Here is a 22,543-nt window from a genome sequence, read left to right on the forward strand (position 1 = left end):
TGAATTCAAGTGCCTCATCTATAAAAACATGGACATTGATCAACCCATGTGTCAAATTCAGTGCAGTTCTGCACCTCTACTATTTACATACCTGTTGACTCCTCATTTACATGGAGCTCCCCCAGGGCCTCATTAACCAATGCAGGGAAAATGACAGTCGATAGAAAAAGTGTTCTTCCTTCTTGAGGGCATGCTTGCTGTATGATAATTGCACAGATGTTTATGTTTTAATGTCTTTTTGGCATTTGTCTTCTCCTTATTTAAGTAGGAATTACCTAGAGGAGTTAAACAGGATTTTACTGACCAAAACTTACGTTTACAGTTGTTGTTGTTGTTGTTGTTGTTTAGTGCCGTCGAGTCATAGACGTTTACAGTACTTCCAAATAAATCATTTTAGTAGATTACTATTTAGTAGTAGTATGAATTGATATGCCCCTCCTGAAATGTTTTCTAAGTCACATTTCTGGTTAAGCATCTTCCATAGTCTCCACATTTAAGTTCCGTACATCTGATTTACAAGTCACATTTGTACTTATAAAAGAAAGTTTAAGAGAAACTGTATGTATTGTAACTATCATGTAGACTAGCTTTTTCTCTACTAGGTATTTATTATATATCTAAGTTTCAAGATCTTTTCAATAGAGCCATTTTGGCTACTAAATGTCTTCTAGATCCTAATATAGAGTGTGAAATGTTTTTCCTTTAATTCTCTATAGTTTTTAATGTTTTCTGAAATTAAACTTGAAGATAATAAGTATTCAGAAATTCACATGGATACTGCAATATGCTTAACATTCTATTATTTTCTTAATGCTTATATTAAAAACACGCCTCACTCATTAATTTATCTTTATATACATACTGAAATTATGTCTTCAGATGTACACACACAAAAGCTGTACATTGTAGAAGAGTTACAAAAACATCATGTGTAGCAAATAATCAACATCTGAAAATTTAAAAAGAGAGTAAGAGCTATAGAGTTGATTTGTTCTGTGTGCTGATATCCAAATTGAAATAAAACATGATTAAATCTGAGTTTATTTCAAAGCTATAACTCTTAAAATTATTTCTTCTCAATTAGGGTGAACCTGGAGAGCCTGGTTTGGTTGGTTTCCAGGTAAGTTTCCTTTTTTTCTTTTTTTTTAAGTTTCCTTTTTTATTAACGCGAAACCTTAGGAACTCCAGACCAATCTTCCTTTCCTAAAAATATTCCCTCATTGTGTGTCTACAGGGACCTCCTGGCCGCCCTGGATATGCAGGACCCATGGGTCCAGTTGGAGCTCCAGGGAGACCAGTAAGTACTTGGCACAGTATATTCACTAGTGGACCCTTGTTAGGCTATCCTTTCTGAGTGCAGCTTCCTCAACCCTTAGATAGAAGCAAACATTTTAAAACAAACGTATGCTTCTTACAGTCACTATAGAAAATATCAAGGTAAATGCTTTCCTCTTTGCATACATTTTACTGCTGTTGAGATTGAAGAATGAGGAGTTAAAATGTGTGGCTACCAGGTGGCTGCAACTCTATCAGGCTTTGGCTTGATGCTGGCGGCATGTTCTTCTGTCAAGTGTAAGCACTTCCAGTCCCAGCACTGTCCACCTGGTGGGGACAAAGCAGACCAAAGATCAACAAGTTGGTAAAGGTGAGGGGGAATGAACTGTCACATCACAGCTATGCAGCGACAGTGATAGAAAGTGGACATCACAAAATGCCCCTAGAATCCCCTGGCTGCCTGTCATAGGATGAGTTGTGACAGGACATAACAACTGAATGAAGGTGGAGTGATTACAAAGAGAAGCGAGACTCACTGATGCCTTCACAGCCCTCCCACCACTGCTCAAACCACACACATGGCCTGCGCCAGGAGGAGTTTCCTGACTCTCATTCCCCAAATTTTCTAGTAGTGAGAAAAAGAGTTCTTGAAATTAATTAGGGAAAAATGTTAGCTGAATAAGTGAAAGATCTCATCATTGAAAACAATTTCTTAAGATTGGGAAAATGATGCCTCATATTAACAGATATTGAGAAACAATGAAGACATATTTGTTTGGGAGAATTCCAGTAACTGGTTCTTGTAGTGGTAATATCCATTCAGTTCTTTCAAATAATAATAATGATTTTTTTTCAAGTTTCCCTGATGCTATGAAAGTCATTTTTGCAAGGAGATTTCTAGCCATGAAAGATTTGATGTATTGGACTGAAATGAGAATTCTGTAGTGCTAAAAGTTTGCTCGCCTACTATACAAAATTTTAGGTTTACTCACACATACCACCTGCTTTGAGTTTGCTGGCCTTTAAGTACACAGAATCCTAAGACAAATTATTAGACCCTTTAACTGATCTTAAAGCTTCATGTTCCTCATATGAACCATTAAAATAGCCAACAATCCTCAGCCTGTCCATTTCTTCCCATCTACATCTCTGTTTTCTCCTAATGCATTCCAAAATCCTCTTCTTCTAAGCACGGTGTTGACACTGGATGCTTTACAGAAATGTGCTGATGGACTTTGGCCCTGCAATACTGGCCTCCAGGATTAATTCTGTCACTGAGCATTTGTTGAATCACTACCAAAAAGTGCTAGACAGTGTCCTGTGGGGAATCCCAGAGGAAGGCAGGAGAAACAGTCTCTGCAGTCACAGGGCCTGGGACCTGTGCAGGGATCAGAACAAACACAGAAAGGACATGAGTGAAGTCAGAAGCCCCAACAAAAAGCAAACTAAAACCAGCTGGACATGGACAGCCAGCAAATTCTGAGAACTCTGACCTCTTTTCTTTCTTCCATGTGGCTTTTCATCCCTACGGAAACAGATGAATTCTAAACCTCCATGAGCCGTCTCCATGATGTTTTAAATATACAGTAAATGGCTTTCCCAGAGTTTTCTAGCAGATGTTATCTGGGTCCTGGGCTAAAGAAAACAACTGACGGATTTCTTTGTGTTTGTGTAGGGACCACCTGGACCCCCTGGACCAAAAGGACAGCAAGTAAGTTGATTTGGGGGCGATAAGGGAAAGGGAAGAGGGACTTAGATATTTGTGAAGTATTTCTGTAGCCTTCGTGGCATAGTGTGTGATGTCTTGAGCTGCTGACTGCAAGGTTCCAACCAGTTCCAGTCCCCCAGCTGCTCCAAGAGAGAATGAAGGACAGTCTCCTCTGTAAAGACGTTCAGCCTTGGAAACCTGATGGAGGGCACTATGAGTCAGAGCTGGACCAATAGCAGTATGGGGGGAGAGAGAGAGAAAGCGTGTGTATGTGTGTATTTATTTCTATCTATTGTTCATAGGGTTACTATGAGCCATAGTTGACATGATGGTATCTAACAACAAAAACACAACAATGTTAACCTACAAAGATGAATACTATAAATGTCCAGAGTGTTCAATAATTTATTGCATATGAGTCACTTATAAAATCCCTCTTGTCATATTAAAAAAAAACCTTAATAAAATGTAATGAAAAATTTAAGTTAGGACATTTCAGGAACTACTACTATTTATCCTTGGAAGCAAGGATTCTGAACCTCTCTCTCACATACTTTGGACATGTTGCAAGGAGGGACCAGTCCTTGGAGAGGGACATCATGCTTGGGAGGGTGGAGGGCCAGTGCAGGAGAGGAAGACCCCAGATGAGATGGATTGAGTCAGAGACTAGGCTAACAGGGGTTGGTGTGTCAGAGCAGTGAGGTTGGTTCAGGATAGAGAAGGGTTCAGAGCTGTTGTACAAAGGGTCACTGTGAGTTGCAAGCGACTCGACAGCACGTAACAACAACAATAACAACTATTTATACACCAGTGGTTCTGTGAGAAAAATGATCTGGCAGTTTGTTTCTTGAGATTTCAGCCTATGAATCTTTTCCTAGAAGGCAGTTACATTCTGTAAAATGGTCTTAGGTCAGAATCTACTCATTGTTACAGGACAGTGGTATTTATCCATAGGTGGTAAATTATGAGAATGGAAAATTTGCAGGTACGTTAGTTATAGGGAGCCAGTGAAATTCTTCTTACCTGTGTGTAATTGGTCTCTACAAGGACCTGATGTCAACCTCTGGAAATCATTTCAAAGATATTCTTGTCAGGTTGCAACTTCAGTGGATGTTATTTTCATCAGAGAATGATGATTTAGTTCATTGGAGCACAAGGTGGGTGGCTGTTAGAAGTGGGAGAACAGAAATAGGATTCATTGTGACCTGGTAAAATTGGACAAATGTCCAGAACAAAATGAAGGTGACTAGGGAGGTATTTCATCAAAATTTGACATGAGTTAGAAATACTAGGCTACTGTTATTAAACTTTAAGACCCGTTCCCTTTACCAAGCATCCCAATGGAAGACATTTCCAGTCCTGTGCACTTAAAACGCCGGCTCTGTGTGAAATCCCATTTCTCTGACCTCCTGCTGACCGCTCCTGCCACCCCCAGTGCCTCCCACCCAGGCTCCCATCGTTTCTGACATGGCTTCTGGCCTGAGCTGGAGCCTTTTGATGGCTGCTGCCTCCCTGCTGTCCAGCAGCCTTGAGCAGGATGGGAAAGGATCAGAGCCAAGAGAAGCGGATGTAGGACAGGGCAGCCGGGGCCAAGGCAGAAGCAGCCCAGCTCCCAGCTCAGGCCAGAGCCTCAGATCTCTACTTGCCGCTGCATATACAAACAGCACTCCTCACCTCCTGACCAAGTCATTTCCTGGGGACTTCAACATCCAGCTCAAGAGCCAGAGAATGACCGCAGGGGACGAAAACAAATTGCATTTGACTCTAGCCGGGCTTATGTTCTGAGCTTTGATTTCAACTCCCAACCAGGTGGGAAAGAAGGCAAAAGCAAAAAAATGAATTAAAGGCTTTGCTTTGCTTTTCAGAGAATATCTGGCATATGAGGGGAGCCAGCAGTTTACCATAGAGAGGGAAGGATCAGTTGGAGCTCTGCAAAAGTTTTTAGTCACTATGGGAATAAGGAAACATTGGGAGTTAAAGGAAAGACAAGTACTCTTTCTATAATGTACATCCATTGTAGTCTAACATTTCATAGCTACCTATCTCTCACATCATAGTTGAGCAAATTTTTCTTTATTCCACTCAGAAAACTATTGAATACTTGCTAAGTAGCTGGACTGTGACGTTGCTTCTTGAAGTAAAAGGAACATGAAACAGTTGGATAAAATCCAAATGATGGCCCTTTCTCTAAAGACACAAAAAGAATAGAAAATCTTATGAGAAATTGAAGTTATCATTCCAGAATGAGAAAATGCTGAAGCAGAAGAGAGGCTCTTCTGCTGGAGGGTCAGCTGTTATTGGTCAGTTCTGACTCTATGGTACACAACAACAACAACTTATAAAAGTTTGACAGGAGCAATTTGAGATTATGGGCACTAAGGCTCTTCCCACAGGATTCCAGGGAATAAAAAATGAGCTGTTGTATAAATCTGTAGGGGCCTGAACCATATAGAGGCCGTCTGATGATCACGAGAAAGATTCGTGTTGAAAAACCATGCTCTCCCACTCACTAGCTGTGAGACACTAGTCAAAGGACCTGGCTCTCTGAATTCCACCATCTGCGAACTCGCCGGAACTGAGTGTGTACAAGACAGTAAAAGACGGGAACATTTAGCACAGAACTCACACTGCTATAAATGTTCAGTCATTGGGTGGAATTAATAATGGAGTCAATTTCCTGAGAAATAAAATGTATTTTGGAACGCAAACTGTAACATATTCCCACGAGGTGACAGCATATGTGCTGTTTGTTCACTGCCTTTGAGGTTTTGCGTAGAATATAAATTACTTGACTTATTGAAAGTACATAAGATTTCGGTTCCGGTATGGAAAGAATAAAAGACGCCTTGCTATCGAGTCAGCTCCAGCTATGGTAACTCACGGGACTCTTGAGTGGAGCTATGCTGCAGATAGAAATCCCTAGGCCTTCTTCCAAAACACATCTGGGTGAATTAGAACCTCCAACCATGAGGTAGTGCCCAGCTGTGTTAACTGTTTACACCAGGCAAAGACTCCAGTTAAGAATCACTCATTCACCCTGAGTGCCATGGAGGGCATCCTGACTCCTAGCAACCTTCGGTCACGTTTCCAAGCCTGAGTCACAGTGTAGATTACCCCGTCTTTCTCCCCGGGAGCCACTGGTGGGATCCAGCCTGCGGGTTAGCAGCACAATTTGCTAGGGAACGCGCCCCCAGAGCTCAGTTCAGTGCAAACCCTCCCTGTATTGTGGTCCTGTGAATTGTTTAGACTAGTTTGTGAAGTAAGTGCCCGTAATCTCAAATTGCTCCTGTCAAACGTTTATATGTTGTTGTAGTTGTGTACCATAGAGTCAGAACTGACCAATAATAGCTGACCCTCCAGCAGGTTTTCAGAGGCAGTTAATCACCAGGGGGAGATTGCCCATCCTTCTCCTGTGGAGCAGCTGGAGGCCTTGAACTACATGCCTTTGGGGTTGCAGCGCAGTTTCTTGCCACTAGGCCACCAGAGCTTCCTTTTTATTATGCTGTTACATAGAAAAATAACAAAAAGGAAAAAATTTTCTTTTCCTTGCTAATTGGTTTCTAGGAGGTAAAGCCAAACTATGATGCAGGAATAGTTGTCCCATAATGTTATAGATCCTCAAATTTCTTTTTCTTAAAAAAAAGTTAACAATAATAATAATTCCCTGAGAACTGGTGGCACAGTGGTTAAACATTCAGCTGCTTGAACCCACCAGTTTGAACCTATTAGCCGCTCCCTGGAGAAAAAAAATGTGACACTCTGCTTCCAAAGGCATCATAGTGTGGAACTAGATGGGGCAGTTTCCCTCTCCTAGAGGGTTCGTTTGAGTTAGAATCAACTCAGTGGCAATAGCTTCAGTTGTTTTATTATTATATATAATTTGTATTGACTTACAGAATTATTTTGTCTTTTCAGGGCAACAGAGGACTTGGATTTTATGGGAAAAAGGGTGAAAAGGTAAAAGCAACCCAGTAGATTAAAGCGGAGTCATGCAATGATTAACAATTAGAAAAGAAATCCTTTTAATCACGAAGCTTTATATTGTTGTCTTGAGGCAATATACAAACATAAATTTGCATATGAAAGTAATCATTATAAACTGCCAAGTTATAACACATGTTCCAGTATGGATCAATGGGACAATAAAAAATAAACCATCGACTTGTACAGTGTTCATGGCAGCAGTAGGCAGAAGGTGGAAACAACCCATGTGGCCATTAACAGATGAATTAGGTCAACACAGTGTGGTATCTACATGTCATGGTCTAGTACTACTCAGCTATAAACAGAATGAGGCTCTGACACATGATACAACATGAGTGGACCCTGAAAGCATTAAGACTAAGATCAAATAAGCCAGAGATGGAAGGATAATTAATTATATGATCCTACTTAGACGAAATATTTAGAATAGGCAAATACATAGAAATAAAGTTTACTAGTGGTTCAAAGATAATCTCATAAAGAAGCTGAGGCATGCCATGTTTAACAACTTGAAAATAACCTTAGAGGGAAAAGAATGTAGGAATTGTTGTTTAAGAAGTACTGAGCTTCTATTTACAGTGATGAACAATGTTTGGAAAGGGGTGGTGTTGATGGTCACACAATATGGTGAATAGAATTAAAGACACTGAAAATGGTTAAATGTTAGGTTTTTTATGATATACATTCTACAACAATATTTAAGAAAATAAACCAGTTAGGTTTACAATAGACCTCTTGCATAAAGACCCAACAGAGGCATAGTGAGAGGGGCAGGCAGGGAAGGGCATTTGCTTCTTGATGAAAGTTCAGGGGCACTGTACTGGAGACCAACTGCCACGTCACCCTTGTCCTCACCCTTGGGGGTGACGGAAGCAAATTTAGAAATTCCCCTGAGATTATCCTTGGCTGAGCCTCTGACACATGACTCCAGCTAGTCTCTAGCACATAAAAAGAGAAAGCCCTTTCACCAAGAGTCCCTCCTAATCATGTAAAATTCATAGCGGACTGAAAGAGATTGAAATAAGGACAAAACAAGCACAGAGCCACCTTAGGAATAAGGGCTGTGTCATTTCTGTTGAGCTCAAAGGTAATAAAGATTATGTGACCTTTAAAGGTTCTACAACCCTAAGATTCAGAGACACCATAACTGTTGAGAGGATTATATGACAGAACATGTGTAAAAGACTCAAAATGATACTCAGCATCCACTCAGTATATCACAGCTTTAAAAAAATATCTTCACAAAAGCAAAATCCCATTTCATTCATCAAAAAATCCAGTCATCCGAAGTAAAATAGATTTTGTTCCTTGGCCTCTACTTGAGCATTTTCATTTTGCTTTTTTGTTTACTGGCACACCTAAATAAGCAGAATCAGAATCAAGTACAATTTGGGTGTGAAGAGGAAATATTTTTTTTTTATTCATACCATAGAAGAAATCACAAAAGAAAAATACTAAAAGATTATCGCATATAAAATGTTAACTTCCATAAGATGAAATTTAACAAAATAATAAAATGAGAAGAAGAAACATTTTCGGAAGAAATCATTGCAAGGAGAGGGAGAACAGTTTCATTAGACACATGGAAATAAAATTAAGTTACCCAACTAGAAAGAGCTTATTTGAGTTTTTAATAAAAACATCAAGGCCCAATAAATTAGAGATTAATACATTCATGTAGGTAATTATGAAATACATTTTTAAAAGTGTTCCTTAATATCTCAGACACAAAAGGAAAAATACTGCTTAGTGCCACTGTTGTAAAGTGGGACTGACATCAGGACTGGGGGGAAACTAAGAGGGGACAAATAATGTATACTGCACCGAAACAGATGAGGGAGAGAACTGTTTAGGAGTAGGAGGATTATATGATTAGGTATTATTGTCATTAGATAAGAGTCCAGAATGAAAGTTGCTTAGTGGAATGGACTGGGGGAGGGGAGGAGATTGTATAACAGTGAAAGGTTGGGGTTTTTTTGGTTTTTTGGGGGTTTGTTTTTTTTCCTTTTCAAAGAGAAAAGCGAACTGGGAAAGGAGAGGTAGGCAGGGAGGAGTGTGCAACAGTGAATGAATGGAAATCCAAAGACCCTGTAAACTTTCATGAAAATGAAAAAAAATGTTTCTTGCTAGTTGCAAAACTGCAAGTTAAAGCAATCTTTCATTAAAATGAAAAAAATGGTTCTTGCTAGTTGCAAAAATGCAAGTTAAAGCAATCTTAAAATATTATATGATGAAATGAGATACTCTATTATATTAAAAAAACTATCTGATGAAGTTGTGATGAAACAAGTATTCTTTCTCTCGCAGTGTCTACTGATAAAATTAGTGGAAATGTTAATACATAGTACATAACAGAACAAATAATTTCTTTTTTTTTTTAAGTTTTACTTTATTTATTATTCAGTGTAAATTCCAACAAATAATTTCTATGTATAGAAATTCATCATAATTGGAAATAATCTGGAAGTTCTGTATGAAAGAAATAAGAGGATTTTAATTTTTTTATTTTTTACTTTTTAAAATTGTTTCACTCATACATTTCTTTCCACTCCTGTCCACCTACCCTCAGCCTCCAGTCCCCCTCCCCTTCCCTCTTTGTAGATCAATTCACATCTCACTGGTTATCCTTCTGTTTTTACAATAATGGTCTTACACAGTATTTGTTCTTATGCACCTGAGTTCGTTCACTCAGCATAATACTCTCTAGCCTCTCCTATATATACTCCTATAATACTTTTCAAAGTCATACTTCTGAGTGCTGCATGGTCTTCCATCATGTGAATGTACTACAGTTACTCAATTCAGTCATCTGTTGATGAACATTTCAGCTGTTTCTATGTTCTTGCTATTGTGAATAATGCTGCTATGAAAATCAATGTACAAATGTCTGTATCTCAGTTCTGTTTTACTTGGAGTATATTCCTAGCAGTGAAATATCTGGGTCATATGGAATTTTTACATTCAATTTTTTGAGGACATACCAAACTGCCTTCCAGAGTGACTGTACAATTTTACAATCCCATTGTAGTGTTTGATGAGAGTTCTAATCTCTCCACAGATAAAGGGCTATTTTAAGTCATTCATTCTAAAGAATAATGAAACTAGGATGCAAAAATAGGTCTCTTTTTTACTATTATTCTGCAAAATAGATATATATGTGGTACATATAAATAAAATATATATGTCATTATTGTGTAGAATCCTACTTTTATTAAAATTTTATAGTATCTTTTTCATTTAAAGATGAATGTTTTTCCTAAATAATGCACAGGGTGACATAGGACAACCAGGACCGAATGGAATCCCATCAGACAATGACCAGGCCAGCACTGGGCCCACTAAAGACTTGATTCACCCTGAGCAATATAAGGTAAAGAGGTGTCAGGAGAATTAACTGTGTTCTCAGTTGAACTGTTAAAAAAAGGAAGAATAAAAAAAAAGAATAATCAAGGTAACTTTGCTCAATTTTATTCAGACAATCATATTGCAAATAGCAGAGGCATCCCATAAGAAAATTTCATCCCCAAAGAGGCAAACAGTGACCAAGATTCCAGTCAAATAATTTTCATCAGTCCTTCACCTTAAAGAGTTTTTGAGTTTAAAACAACACTAGTACACTACCAAAATCTGACTCCCAGGGGGTCTTTGTGCACTCTCAGGATAAGAACCTTAAGGTGGGGCAAAGCCAGAGACAAGTTGGATTGAAGCTGAGGTGGAAAAGCACCCTGATGAGATTTCCTTTTCATTTTCTGTAGCTAAGGTTTGGTTCCAGGGCTCAGACAAGACAGCCTGCAGGGGGCAGTCTTGAGCTTCAGGGGTCTTAAGCCCTGTTAAAGGGGGCGCAGGGCAAAGAACCAAGCAAGTCACATTTCTTTCACCATTTTGTAACAAGAAAAGGGAAAATAAATTAACTATACAAATTTGGCATTAGTTTCTAAAGACACTTTTTCTTAATGCATCCCAAATGTACCCTTTTCTCAGAATACTTTCCTAATATTATGTTTATTCAGTCTAATGTAATTAGAATCTCACCCAGGGGCTTCCACTATAAAGATGTTGGTGTATGCCTGCAACAGTAGATTGAAATGTAGACAGAATTTCTGAAAATTCTAGAAAATAATACCTGCTTTATTTATATTGTGACATTTTGGGAGGGGGGCAGGTAGAAAGACAGGTGTGTGGTTTTTTTTTCTTGTGAACTTGATGCGACAAAATTTAGGAAACATTTGTTACTGTTCATTTTAAAAGATTGTCAAAACTGTTAAATATATTTCACCTCATAACCTAAAATCCTGACATATTTTAAATATTATTATTCTGAAATTCTTTTTCATATTCTTCACAGGGTGAAAAAGGAAGTGAGGGGGAACAAGGAAAAATAGTAAGTCAACTAAGAATGTTTCTTATCACTTCACCTCCTTCTTAATGGCCTTTGTATTCTTGGTTGCTCATTCATTCATCTACAGCAGTGCAAGCTTAGCATATATTTTCACATCTTGTTTTCAGAAAGCTGTTTTGTTTTTTTCCCTTTGGCATAATAACCGTTAACTAATCAGTACCTTCAGCAGTCAAGTTGAGTTCCAGGAAAAGATTCTGAGTACTAGTGGCTTAATAGTAAGGAATTACACAGCAAACCCAAAGGCAGTGGGTTTGAATCTCCCACATGGTCTGAGGGAGAAAGATGGTTCTGTGCAATTCACAGCCTCTGAAAACCTGCTGGAGAGTTAGTTGTGAATATATTCCAGCTCAGTGGCACACAACAACAGTGGTTACCTGACGATCACCAGTTATAATGTCTGTACTTAACGTTTATAAATGAACCTAAACTTGTTCAGAGGACAGAAGGACAAAAAGAGAGATACAGGGAGAAAAGGGAAGGATGGAGGAAGGAAAGACTATAGAGTAGAGCGGGCATAGAGATCTGTAGAGATTTTAGGATGTGGCTTCTATTCTGGGTTATAGCTGTAGAATCCTCTCTCCCTCACCTCTAACTCATTAAAATATAGATTATGCTGTGTCCCACCTTCACTCTTTTTGTTCAGTTTAACCACACTGCCTTTTACTAAATAATAATCCAGGCAAGCTCATAGGGTTTCTCTCTAAACTCTGGCTTAAGCCTGTCCTGGAATGTACTATCACCAGAGGTAGTCTTGCCACAGCTAGGATACTAAGTAGAAAGAATTCTGGAGCACTGATGTAATGTTCTCTTTGTTCTATCCTAGGGCATTTCCTTGAAGGGAGAAGAAGGCATCATGGGTTTTCCAGGAACACGGGTAAAATGTGCATTTTATAATTTCAATTTTTAAAGGAGTGTCTCTTTATTTGGAGGACTAAGGAAAGACAGCACAAAAAGTTTTCTGTTTGTGTAAGTTCAGCTAATTTAAGCTGTGATAATCAAACATGAGGAGGTGTTATTGGTTTAATGGTATCAGTCCTGCCTTCTGTACAGGAGACCTGGGTTCAATTCCATCTGCAGCCACTACCTCTTAGTAGTGAAGGCTTGCATGTTGTTATATGATGCTGAACAGATTTTAGTAGGGTTTTCCAGAGTAAGGTACTAGAAATCTGTGGTTTCACAGTAGTACATTTCACAACTTCTCCAGTTGTGCATGAGATCATCGTGAGTTAAGAATACCAAACATAAAAAAAAATAATATCAAATATGTATATTTTCTGAAACACGAGAAATTTCTTACTTGTTGCCCAGAGTTCAACAGAAATACTTTTAGTGGTGAAGGAGGAGGGTCTGCTTCCATGATAACTCAGTCATCTTGTGACTCAACAGACCTCAGAACATACCTACCGTCTAGAAATTTTGACATATAAATACATGGCAAGAACGCACTCCGCTCTGATCTCATTAGCCAGGACTCAGTCACAAGACCAAACTTAACAGCAGAGAAAGTTGGGAAATGTTGATCATGCCTCTGGGCCCAGGAAGACGAAAGAATAGCTATCTGATTGTCACTGCTATTAAAGACATATTGTACAGTCTCCAGAAACAAAAGTAATATTCTTGTTAGAATATTGACATATAGGCCTGTTTATATTTTTACTTTTTTTTTTTTTATTTCTTTGAGTGGTAGAAATAATTTCTTGTATGACAACATGACTAAATTATTTCTCACCTTTAGAAAATAGAAGAGGTTTCCTGGTGTTTTGAAAGCATTTGTAATAATGTAGTTTGGTGATTATAATGGATTTTATTTCCTTTATTCCTCTTCATTATAGTTGTTTATTCTTGGGCTCCCCTTTCAAAATGGAGCATAATTGGTAGTTTGTTACTTTTCTTCAAAATCTGGACTAAGAATTGTTCTATTAGTCCAACAACATTTCATTGTAAACAATGCCAGACATCATTAAAATTCCCTCTGGAAAGTTCTGCTGTGTATTCTGAGCCACTGTTTCTTCTGCCTTCTTTTCAATCCAGGGTGCTGTTGGCTTTAATGGTGAAAAAGGATTGCCAGGCCAGAAAGTAAGTTTGACTCGTGAAACATCGTCTGCTCTGTGTTGCTCCATTTTACACAGATCAAATATAAATGTATCACCCACAGCGTCCCTTTTCAGCAGGAAGTAGCTAAGAGAATACGCCATCCCCTTTTCCTTATGAATCAAGGTGAAGTCTCTCTCAGGGAGGAGTGATAGGGAATGGCAAAGGACACACTGACAAAGGAGATTAATCAGAACTGGCTTTGACAAGCACTGTGGCAATTGGACAATTAAAGCAGACATTGGGGGGGAAAGAAGAATGAACTGGGGAGGAGGGTGGAGAAAACAGTGCAACAATGAATGAATGAAAACCCAAAATCTCTGTAAATGTTCATTAAAACTAATAAAATTTAATAATAATAAAGAAAGAAAAATTATATAAATGTATCACAGAAAAGGAACAATTGCCCCAGGGAAATATATTTAAAACTTGCCTTTCTTTCTTTACAGTAGCATAAATAATCTTCTCAGATAATTCATGACCCTTAGAGAAAATTAGGTAATTGTTTTCCCTGTTCTGGAAGTCAGCCTCTGGTTCTTTCCATCTTTCTTTCCCTCAAGCCCTCTCATCACTTGACCCCGACTTGCCATGGCTTTTATTCTTTCTGTTTTGTTGCTCATATATGTCAAGGTAGTTATTCTTAGGCATCTTGCAGTCCAGAGGCCCACATTTCTTTTTTTCATATTGACTCCGTGGGTTTTGGTATCGGTTTATATTCAGTGATAATGTTATTAATTACTTTGTAATGTGTCTGTGAACATATTTTTTTTACTTTTTTAAAAAATAAGAAAATGTTATGTGAGAATGATGGTGTGAACCTAAATCTAAGTCATACACCATAGATGGAAACAAAGTATACATAGAAATAGGTTTTAGATGATTTTTTTTTTGTTATTCATTGTCCTCACTAATTCAATTTTAGAACACATAGCTCATCTCCTTCCCTTTGGTGACCCTTAACGTATTCCCCAGCATCAACCACTATTGCTGGTTTCTTAGCTGTCATTTGAGATAAGTGCTAACAGAGACCAATCCCAAAGGCACAAGATCTGAATCCACCAGCTGCTTTAAAAGAGAAAGATGGGCAGTTTCCTCCCATGCGAATTACGGCCTCTGTAAACCTGCTGGAGGCTCAGCTCTGAATCACTTCCAACTCAGTGGTACATAATAACAGTATCTTTTCAAATGTATATTATTTAGCACTTGTTTCATTTTGGTTTTTCTACCTAGTATGCCTTGGAGATTATTCTGTATTAGCACTTACAGATCTGCCTTCAGCTAGCAGGTTGCATAAGAACTGCAGTGACTCCAGGTGACTCTTTATTTAATGAAAGTCCTCATAGACACTAGAAACCAAAAACTTGTTAGGCTCTAGTTGCATGCTATTTCAGTTATGCAGCCAGTGTTATGGTAGGCTCTTGGTACTCAGGGGCTAATATTTCCCAAATAATTCCAGCAGGTACATACATACGAGTAGATATTAAAAACTCCAGTTCAGCCTCAATTGTAGCCCCATTGAATCTTCTCCTGGTTCTATGGTAGGATAGTAGCATCTGGAAAATTGTGAAGACATGATTAGGAAGCGTTGCACATTCTGCCATGTTTGTTCTCTGATTACTTGGCCTCTCAGACTCCATTTCTGACTCCTTATGGACTCTAGGCTCATTCTCTATTAGAGTTCAAGTTTGGACCACTTGCAATAGCTCCATTCTTTATTTCTATCTTCAACCACTGTGGATTCCCATACTTGTCCTTTTAATTTCAGGACAGGAACCTTAAGCCAGGCTCTAGATGTTAGTATAGAGACTAAGATAAGGCTGATCCAGGCCATGGTCTTCTCAGTTGTTTGTTATTCATCTGAAAGCTGGACAATGAATAAAGATGACAAAAGAATTGATGCCTTTGAGTTGTGATGCTGGAGAAGAATATTGGCCCTACCATGGACTGCTAAGAGAATAAACAGGTCTGCCCTTGAGGGTGAAACCAGTTTTCTCCTTAGAGGCAAGGATTTTGAAACTCTGTCTCACATAATCTGAGCATGTTGCCAGGAGGAACAGAAAAGGAAGACCCTGGATGAGATGGATTGACACAGGGACTGGGGCAATGGAGTCAGGTGTGTCAGAGACAGTGCGGTTGGTTCAGGAGAGGGCAAGATTCAGAGCCATTGTTCATAGAGTTGCTATGCTCATACCTGATTCAGTGGCACATAACAACAACAACAACCCTAATAGCACCCAGTTTTTCATATTATTATTTATTGAGAGGAGACATCTCCATAGCTATAATATTAAAGGGATAGCTATCCTACCAAAGACAAGAAGGCCAGTTTCTAAGTTTATGGATTATAATAAGTGCTTGTAAAAGGACAGAGGACAGAAGCAACCATTCACATTTAAAAGCACATCAGTAAAGCACAACTCTTAATACTTTCGTTTCTTACTATTTGCTGGCGAAATCATAGTTCATATTCATTTTCTTACACTCAATGCAAAGGAATCGTAGCGTTTTAAAGTTCAGTCCAACACATCTGCTGCCTAGAACTCAGAAGCTAATGAAAGACCACGGGATGCTCGGCGAGGGCTGACCACCTGCTACCTCTGACTGCTGTGGCCCAGATGTTGGAGTTTCAGGCTGACTTCTTGGAGCGTCTTTCTGCAGCTGCAGCAACCTGAGAAGACACAGATAGTTTCTGTAAAGTAGGACATCACAGTTGCTAAGAAGAAATAGTTTACTTGACTATAAAAATAGGAAATGGACAGGACATACACAAATGACTCAGCCATCCTGCTTGTTAATTCCAAATGATGCCGCAGTCATGTCTGTTTTATGTTTTCTTACTTGCCAAGTTGCCATTACCCCCCAGCGACTGTTGAGTCTGACACACAAACTTCGGTTTCATGGTATAAAATGGAACCAGAAACCAAATGCAGCTTCAAGGAGTAACTCTAAACAGTACTGTAAACAATGCATTAAAATTGGATGAAGTGAGAAAGAAAATACATTCTGAGAAAAAGGCACAATCCGCCTCCTGTGAAGTTTACTAGAACTTCTGTTAGTTCTGACCCTTCCTGTATGGGAATAGCAAGTGCCTTTTGCAGACTTAAGGGGCCCTAATGGCATAATGTTTCATATCGCAAGCTGGTAACTAAAAGGTCAGCAGTTCAAATCCACCAGCCGCTCCGCAGGAGAAGGATGGACAGTTTCCTCCTATAGACTTTACAGTCTTGGAAACCTGATGGAGCATCACTATGAGTCAGAATTCACCTGAAGGCTCCAGGGTTGTGGTTTATGATGAAGTGGGCTGCTCCTCAGAAGAAAAAGGAGGCAGTCTGTTCCTATTGAGTTCTGCAGGTTTGGAAATCCACTGTGGGGAAAACATGAGTTAGAATCAACTTGATGGCAGCGGATTTTCATGGCTTTGGTTTGGTTGTGGGTTGTTGGGGGGGGTTTTTTAGTTACATAAAAATGTAAAGATTCTTTGTTTCACCCTTTTCTAGGGTAAATATATTTTATTAACTGAGCAAAAGTTCCAGCAAAGCCCATAACTATAATCTAAAAAGATAAAAAAGAGCAGAAATCTCTTTGAGGACCAAGATGTGCTTGCCCCATCTTACACGACTTTTTAACAAGCAAAGCAAAATAAAAACTACTTCATTGCCATCGAGTCGAATACAACTCATAGCCAATTCTCAAGTGGGATTTGGGAGGCCATAGACTGCAGGGGAAAAGATGGCTCATCTTTCTCCCTCAGAGCTGCTGGTGGATTTGAACCACCAGAGAAGCACCACCATTAGATTAGCAGTGCAACTCCCTATGGATTGCCATCAGGGCTCCAGCCCACCTTTAGACATTGTAATTTTTTTTTCCAGTTGCCTTGTTTTTTTTGAAGGCTGGGCAACGAATCAACAAGACTGAAGAAGAAATGATGGATTTTAATTATGTTGTTGATGAAAAATATTTCATTTACCATGGACTACTGGAAGAAGGCATAATATGTCTTGGAAGAAATAATTACAGACCACATGCTCCTTAGATGAAAGAGCAATGAGACTTAGTCTCACATACTTTGGACAGGTTATCGGGAGGGATCATTTCTTGAAGAAGGACATCATTAAAGGAAAGCAGAAGGTCAACAAAAAGGAGGAAGATTCTCACTGAGATGGATTGACGTTGGCGCTACGGCTGGGGGCTCAAACATAGCAACAATTGTGAGAATGACTCAGGACCAGGCAGCTCCATTTTGTTGCTAAATCAGTACAAACTCGACTGCACTTAACAGCAACAACAATAGTTAAGACAGAGTTTATGAGGACCTGTTCTTTACAAAGATACAAGCTCATCAGCAGCCTCTCTGTTTTCTGCTTGGAAGCTTTCCATATTTCATCACCATCATTTGAACCATACCACACCTCTTCTAATTATCTTATTATTGCCATTTATGTTCAATGAAAAGATTTCATTCTTATCCAAGAATGTTGATTGTAGAAGTTTACCATTGCTTTAGAATGAATTAAAGAAGAGAGGAACCATTTCATCTTGAGGTCTTTTCTTGAAATCTCCTTGATTTCTTTTCCCACATGCTAAATCCCATTTATTTTTCAAACTCGGCTCAGGTTCTCTTATACACATGGTTTGTATAAGATAGAATCTAATGAAAAAAAAAAAGATAGAATCTAATGATGTTTCCACAGGAAGCCCAGAGACCTGTTAAAGTCCATCTTCTAACCCCAGATCTCCCAGGGAGAGAGACCTGGTAAGCTGCTCCTGTAAAGGCTACAGCCTCAAACACCCTGTGGAGTATATTTACTCTGTCCTGCAGAATTGCTCTGAGTTTGAATTGACACAACAACACACAATGACAATGGTGTTCCCTTGACCACTATAATGAAAATAGGATGAACAAGTGAGTAGCAGAAAGATGAAGCAGAAAGATGTTCAAATGGCATAAGACTCTAACTGGTGTTAAGTCTTTTAGAAGTCTGTATTCCTCTAAAAGACTTTAATCATAAGTTCTTTTTATCTGATCATTTCAGCTAGACTCTAAGGATTTCTGCCTAATGATTCTGCATTAGCCTAGTTTTTACCCTTAAAAGAAAAAAAAATGCTTCCACAGTTCAATAATCAGAACTTCTTTTCAAATTCAAGTTTGTGAAATGATATAGTACTCAATATGAAGGGAGGAGAGGCATCTGTTCCTTCAGAGCAGTTATTCATCCCACACTGGAAATTTACCTGACTTCAGTTTCTCCCAGTGATGGGAATCCTTGACCCTCACCTTGGCAGGAGGAGAGGGTTTCTCCAAGTGAGGTCGCAAAGAGCCTCCTGCATCCAGACTGGACCCTTCTAGCTTCCCTCCAAGAAGGGCCTTACATGATCCCCTCTTGATAGGGCTGCTTCCTGGCTTTCCTGCTTCCCTTGATATATCTACAGCTGAGCAAAAGAGGGAGTGTTTATATTATTGTTCTGTCTGGGTTCCAGACTCCTGGGATCCCAGCTGCCAGTATTCTGTGATTGACCCAGAATGCTCATTAATTGTCCACCAACCTACTAAATTATACATAATACTCCATTTTCAGGCCCCTGCCAATTTATCTGCCACTGAGAACTCACAGGGAAACTTTTAGATCTTTGTATTGACTTACTGAGGTTCTTGACTTTGGGGTTGTAGCTGCTGCCAGTCTGAGAGCAATGCTGAGTGCTGTTTCAGTTTTCACCTTGTCCCAATTGGTTTCATTTAATTCCCAGTTAATCCCAGACAATGAGAAATCTTCCAAAAATCTAGGTCCTCTTTTGACCTTTTCAACAGAGGTGATGAGCACTTGGTATTTGGGGCTGCTTGTTTTTGTTCCTTGGTGGTGTCGCAGCGTGACTGAGCAATGCTTGGGTGCCACAGAAGGAAGTGTAGATTCGGCAAATTCCAACGCATTGTTGTGGGAGCTGGGTTGTCACATCAGCTCTGGACACAGCTCAGACTAAAGGCCGAGTTGCCTCTCATCCAGTATTTGGTTCCTTAAGGACTCCTAGCTTATCTCACGTGGTGGTCTCTTAGTCATTTTTTAATATCAAAGATATGAAAGGCTGCTAGACTCTAGGAGTCTTCAATTTTGCCTTCAATTTTGAATCTTCAGCTCCACCTAGTGTGAAAGAAAGCCACAAGCTAAATCATAGGCTCGCAAGGAAAAACACAAAATCATGCCAATTTTAGTTGGTTTTAAACAGTAAGGCTTTCAGCATCCATGTTTCTAGATTTTTTTTAAAAAAACCCTGTAAGATAATCGAATAATGAATATATTTCTACCATTAGCAAATACCATTTTGAATTGTGATGGCCTCATCAAATATACACCTTAACAAGAGGGAATAAATTTCTGGATTGCTAAATAGTTTCACACATCTACCTAGATGTCTTAGGAAATGGTGTATAAGGATAAATGGTCTCTTTCAGTAAGTATTCTAAGGAATTATGTATTAATGATTAGCATTATAGATTTTCCCCCCTTCCTCTCTTTATTCATTGATATTGTGCTAATAACCCCCTTATTGTATCTTGCATTTCCCTTCACCCACCTTAATTTGTGGCTGTTACCTCTTTACTAATTTTTCCTTCCGTCTTCCCATTCTAATCCTCTAAGAATGTTTCTTAACCATTGCCAGATGTTTCTTTTCATATGTAAACTTGTCTTTAACTTTATGAGAATGGATTCCTACAGTGCTGAAATTTTAAAAAATGATGGGGAGAAAAATTTCTGAACCAAATGACTTTAACACTTCTATGTAGTGTCAACTGCAATTTTCCGAATTTATGTTGAGAGAAGATTGTAATGGATGAATCAGCTCCTGCACGTACTGTTCAATCTGAAAAGCACTAAACTGGGCCAAGCAGACATGTGTGCTCTTTGATGGGCTGCAGTGGAAGAGCAAAGCAGCGCCATGAGTAATCCTTGCCAAAAGATGAACTTAAATGTAATGAAGTCTAGCGATCTGATAACTTTCATATCCCACTGTCATCAAGTCAGTCCCGACTTAGAGAGATCCTCCTGTGGGATTCTGACTCTGTAAATCTTTACAGGAGATGCCTGCCCATCCTCCTCCCACAGAACAGATCATGTATTTAAACCACCAGTCTTTCCATTAGCACGGCAACACATAACACACTACACTGCCAGAGATCCTTGTTTGGAGACCTTAACTAGAGAGTTAGACTAATACACCATCACACAGGCTAAAATCTACCAAAATTCAGAATGCCCAATGACAGCACAATAATTTGGTTCTTAAATAACAGCAAAATAATTTTTTTAAGTAGTAAGAAAAGAAAACCATTAGGAATTAAAAGTGACTTTAAGAGAGTGCTGTTAAATTGAGTAAGTGGCAACTAATGTTATAAAACAGAATGTATACAAATTGTTGAATGAAAAAGCTAATTTGCTCTGTAAACTTTCACCCAAACCACAATTTTTAAAAAATAAATTCTCTACCATATATCATGTCATATACAACATACATATCATATACGGCCTTTTTTTGTATCTTGATTCCTCATCTTTAAAAAGGCAAAGATAATAATATTTTATTGAGAAAAACTGAATATAGACTTGGCAGTCAGTGATATCAATGAATTGTTCTCATTTTATTAAATATAATGATGGCATTGTGTCTGTTTTTTATAATTGTTAGCATTGGAATTGATAAATGAACTCTTCGTTGCAGGGCAGCCGAGGATTGGATGGCTACCAAGGCCCTGATGGACCTCGAGGACCCAAGGTGATCTCACATTTTGTTTCGGAAGTTTTTCATTTCTTTTATACAAATAATTTTGTGTTGGAGTGTGTTTGCATCATCTCCCAGCTCCGCTCTATTGGATGGCTTGATTATGATTATCAGCAGTGTTAGACTCTATATGGTAGAAAACACAGTTTCCCAACCATTTCAAGTAGTTTGCAAAGATTTCAGAATCCAATGGAAATGCCTCTGTGTCAGTTTCCAGCTGACTGATGGGCACAATGCCTGGGATTCATCAGTGGCGATTATTCTTTGGGAACAACCTGTGGTTCAATGACTCAAAATAACACATCCACTAAATTAGCTGCATCTTCATAACCAAGATTAAGATTTATTCAGGGGAAATATGCATCTTGGCAAAAACTCTAAAAAGCTGTCTTCATGTTCTTCTGTCTCCCACCTTTTCTCTTCTAGGGAGAAATGGGTGACCAAGGCCCCCCAGGACCACCTGCCTACTCTCCTCATCCTTCCATAGCTAAAGGTTTGTCTACACTGCCTCTTACATGGCTTAGCATTGCTTCATTCTCAGTTTCAGAAAAAGAACCAGGAACATTCAAGAAATATTTTCAAAAGAGAAAAGAAAAGATGTTTAGAGAATAGCATTAGGACAGGCGAAGTTTTGTCTCTCATACTTTGGACATGTTGCTAAGAGAGACTATTCCTTGGAAAGATGGAGAGTCAACTAAAGAGAGGAAAACCCCCAAATAGATAGATAGACACAGTGACCACAGCAATAGACTCAGGCCTGTCAGAGATGATGAGGACTGCACAGAATATGACAAGTCTCAGGTCTGCTGTTCATTGTGTTGCTATGAGTCATACTTGACTCAACAGCAACTTTTACATTCTCTTGTACCACTTCCCTCATGGTCTAAAGTCAGCATCATCGAGACCATCACTTTCCCTCTGCCTGACAAAGAATGCACTACTTTCCAGGGGACCCCTCTCCACTAGGAAATTCTTTCCTTTCTCAATAACATCTGCAGGCTCTATTTTTGCCCTCTGGACTATTGCTCATGAAATGCACTCTTTTAATCCACCGACTTTCAATACCCGCAGTCCCACCTGCCTTCCATCTTTTCTTATCCAAATGAGCCTTCCTCTTCACCATTCCATTTGCTGGTCTGAAGACTAAAAAATCATCCTCACCCTTCCTCTGTAAACAGTCACATCCTTTCAGACTTCAAAGCATCTATACCCTAGATATTCATCGCATGCACTGCCACCCTGGAAGATCCTCCCCATGGCTACAGTTAATCCTCTGAGTGTATGTACAAGATTTTGCATGTTTTGCGACAAATACT

General features: G+C 39.0%; 1 protein-coding gene across 1 annotated transcript in view; it reads left to right on the forward strand.

Annotated features, from left to right (window-relative positions):
• Positions 1 to 22,543, forward strand: part of COL4A2 (collagen, type IV, alpha 2) — a 250,911-nt gene that overhangs the window by 162,346 nt on the left and 66,022 nt on the right. Inside the window, exons 8-17 of the mRNA XM_006901565.1 lie at positions 1,085 to 1,120; positions 1,235 to 1,297; positions 2,951 to 2,986; positions 6,899 to 6,940; positions 10,239 to 10,337; positions 11,313 to 11,348; positions 12,190 to 12,240; positions 13,398 to 13,442; positions 21,168 to 21,221; positions 21,654 to 21,720. Of these exons, the coding sequence (XP_006901627.1) occupies positions 1,085 to 1,120; positions 1,235 to 1,297; positions 2,951 to 2,986; positions 6,899 to 6,940; positions 10,239 to 10,337; positions 11,313 to 11,348; positions 12,190 to 12,240; positions 13,398 to 13,442; positions 21,168 to 21,221; positions 21,654 to 21,720 (529 nt within the window). The remainder of the gene's footprint in view (positions 1 to 1,084; positions 1,121 to 1,234; positions 1,298 to 2,950; positions 2,987 to 6,898; positions 6,941 to 10,238; positions 10,338 to 11,312; positions 11,349 to 12,189; positions 12,241 to 13,397; positions 13,443 to 21,167; positions 21,222 to 21,653; positions 21,721 to 22,543) is intronic.

This window comes from Elephantulus edwardii, unplaced genomic scaffold (genome assembly GCF_000299155.1).
Source record: "Elephantulus edwardii isolate Elephantulus edwardi_28Jun2011 unplaced genomic scaffold, EleEdw1.0 scaffold00332, whole genome shotgun sequence".
In the NCBI taxonomy this organism is placed as follows: Eukaryota; Metazoa; Chordata; class Mammalia; order Macroscelidea; family Macroscelididae; genus Elephantulus; species Elephantulus edwardii.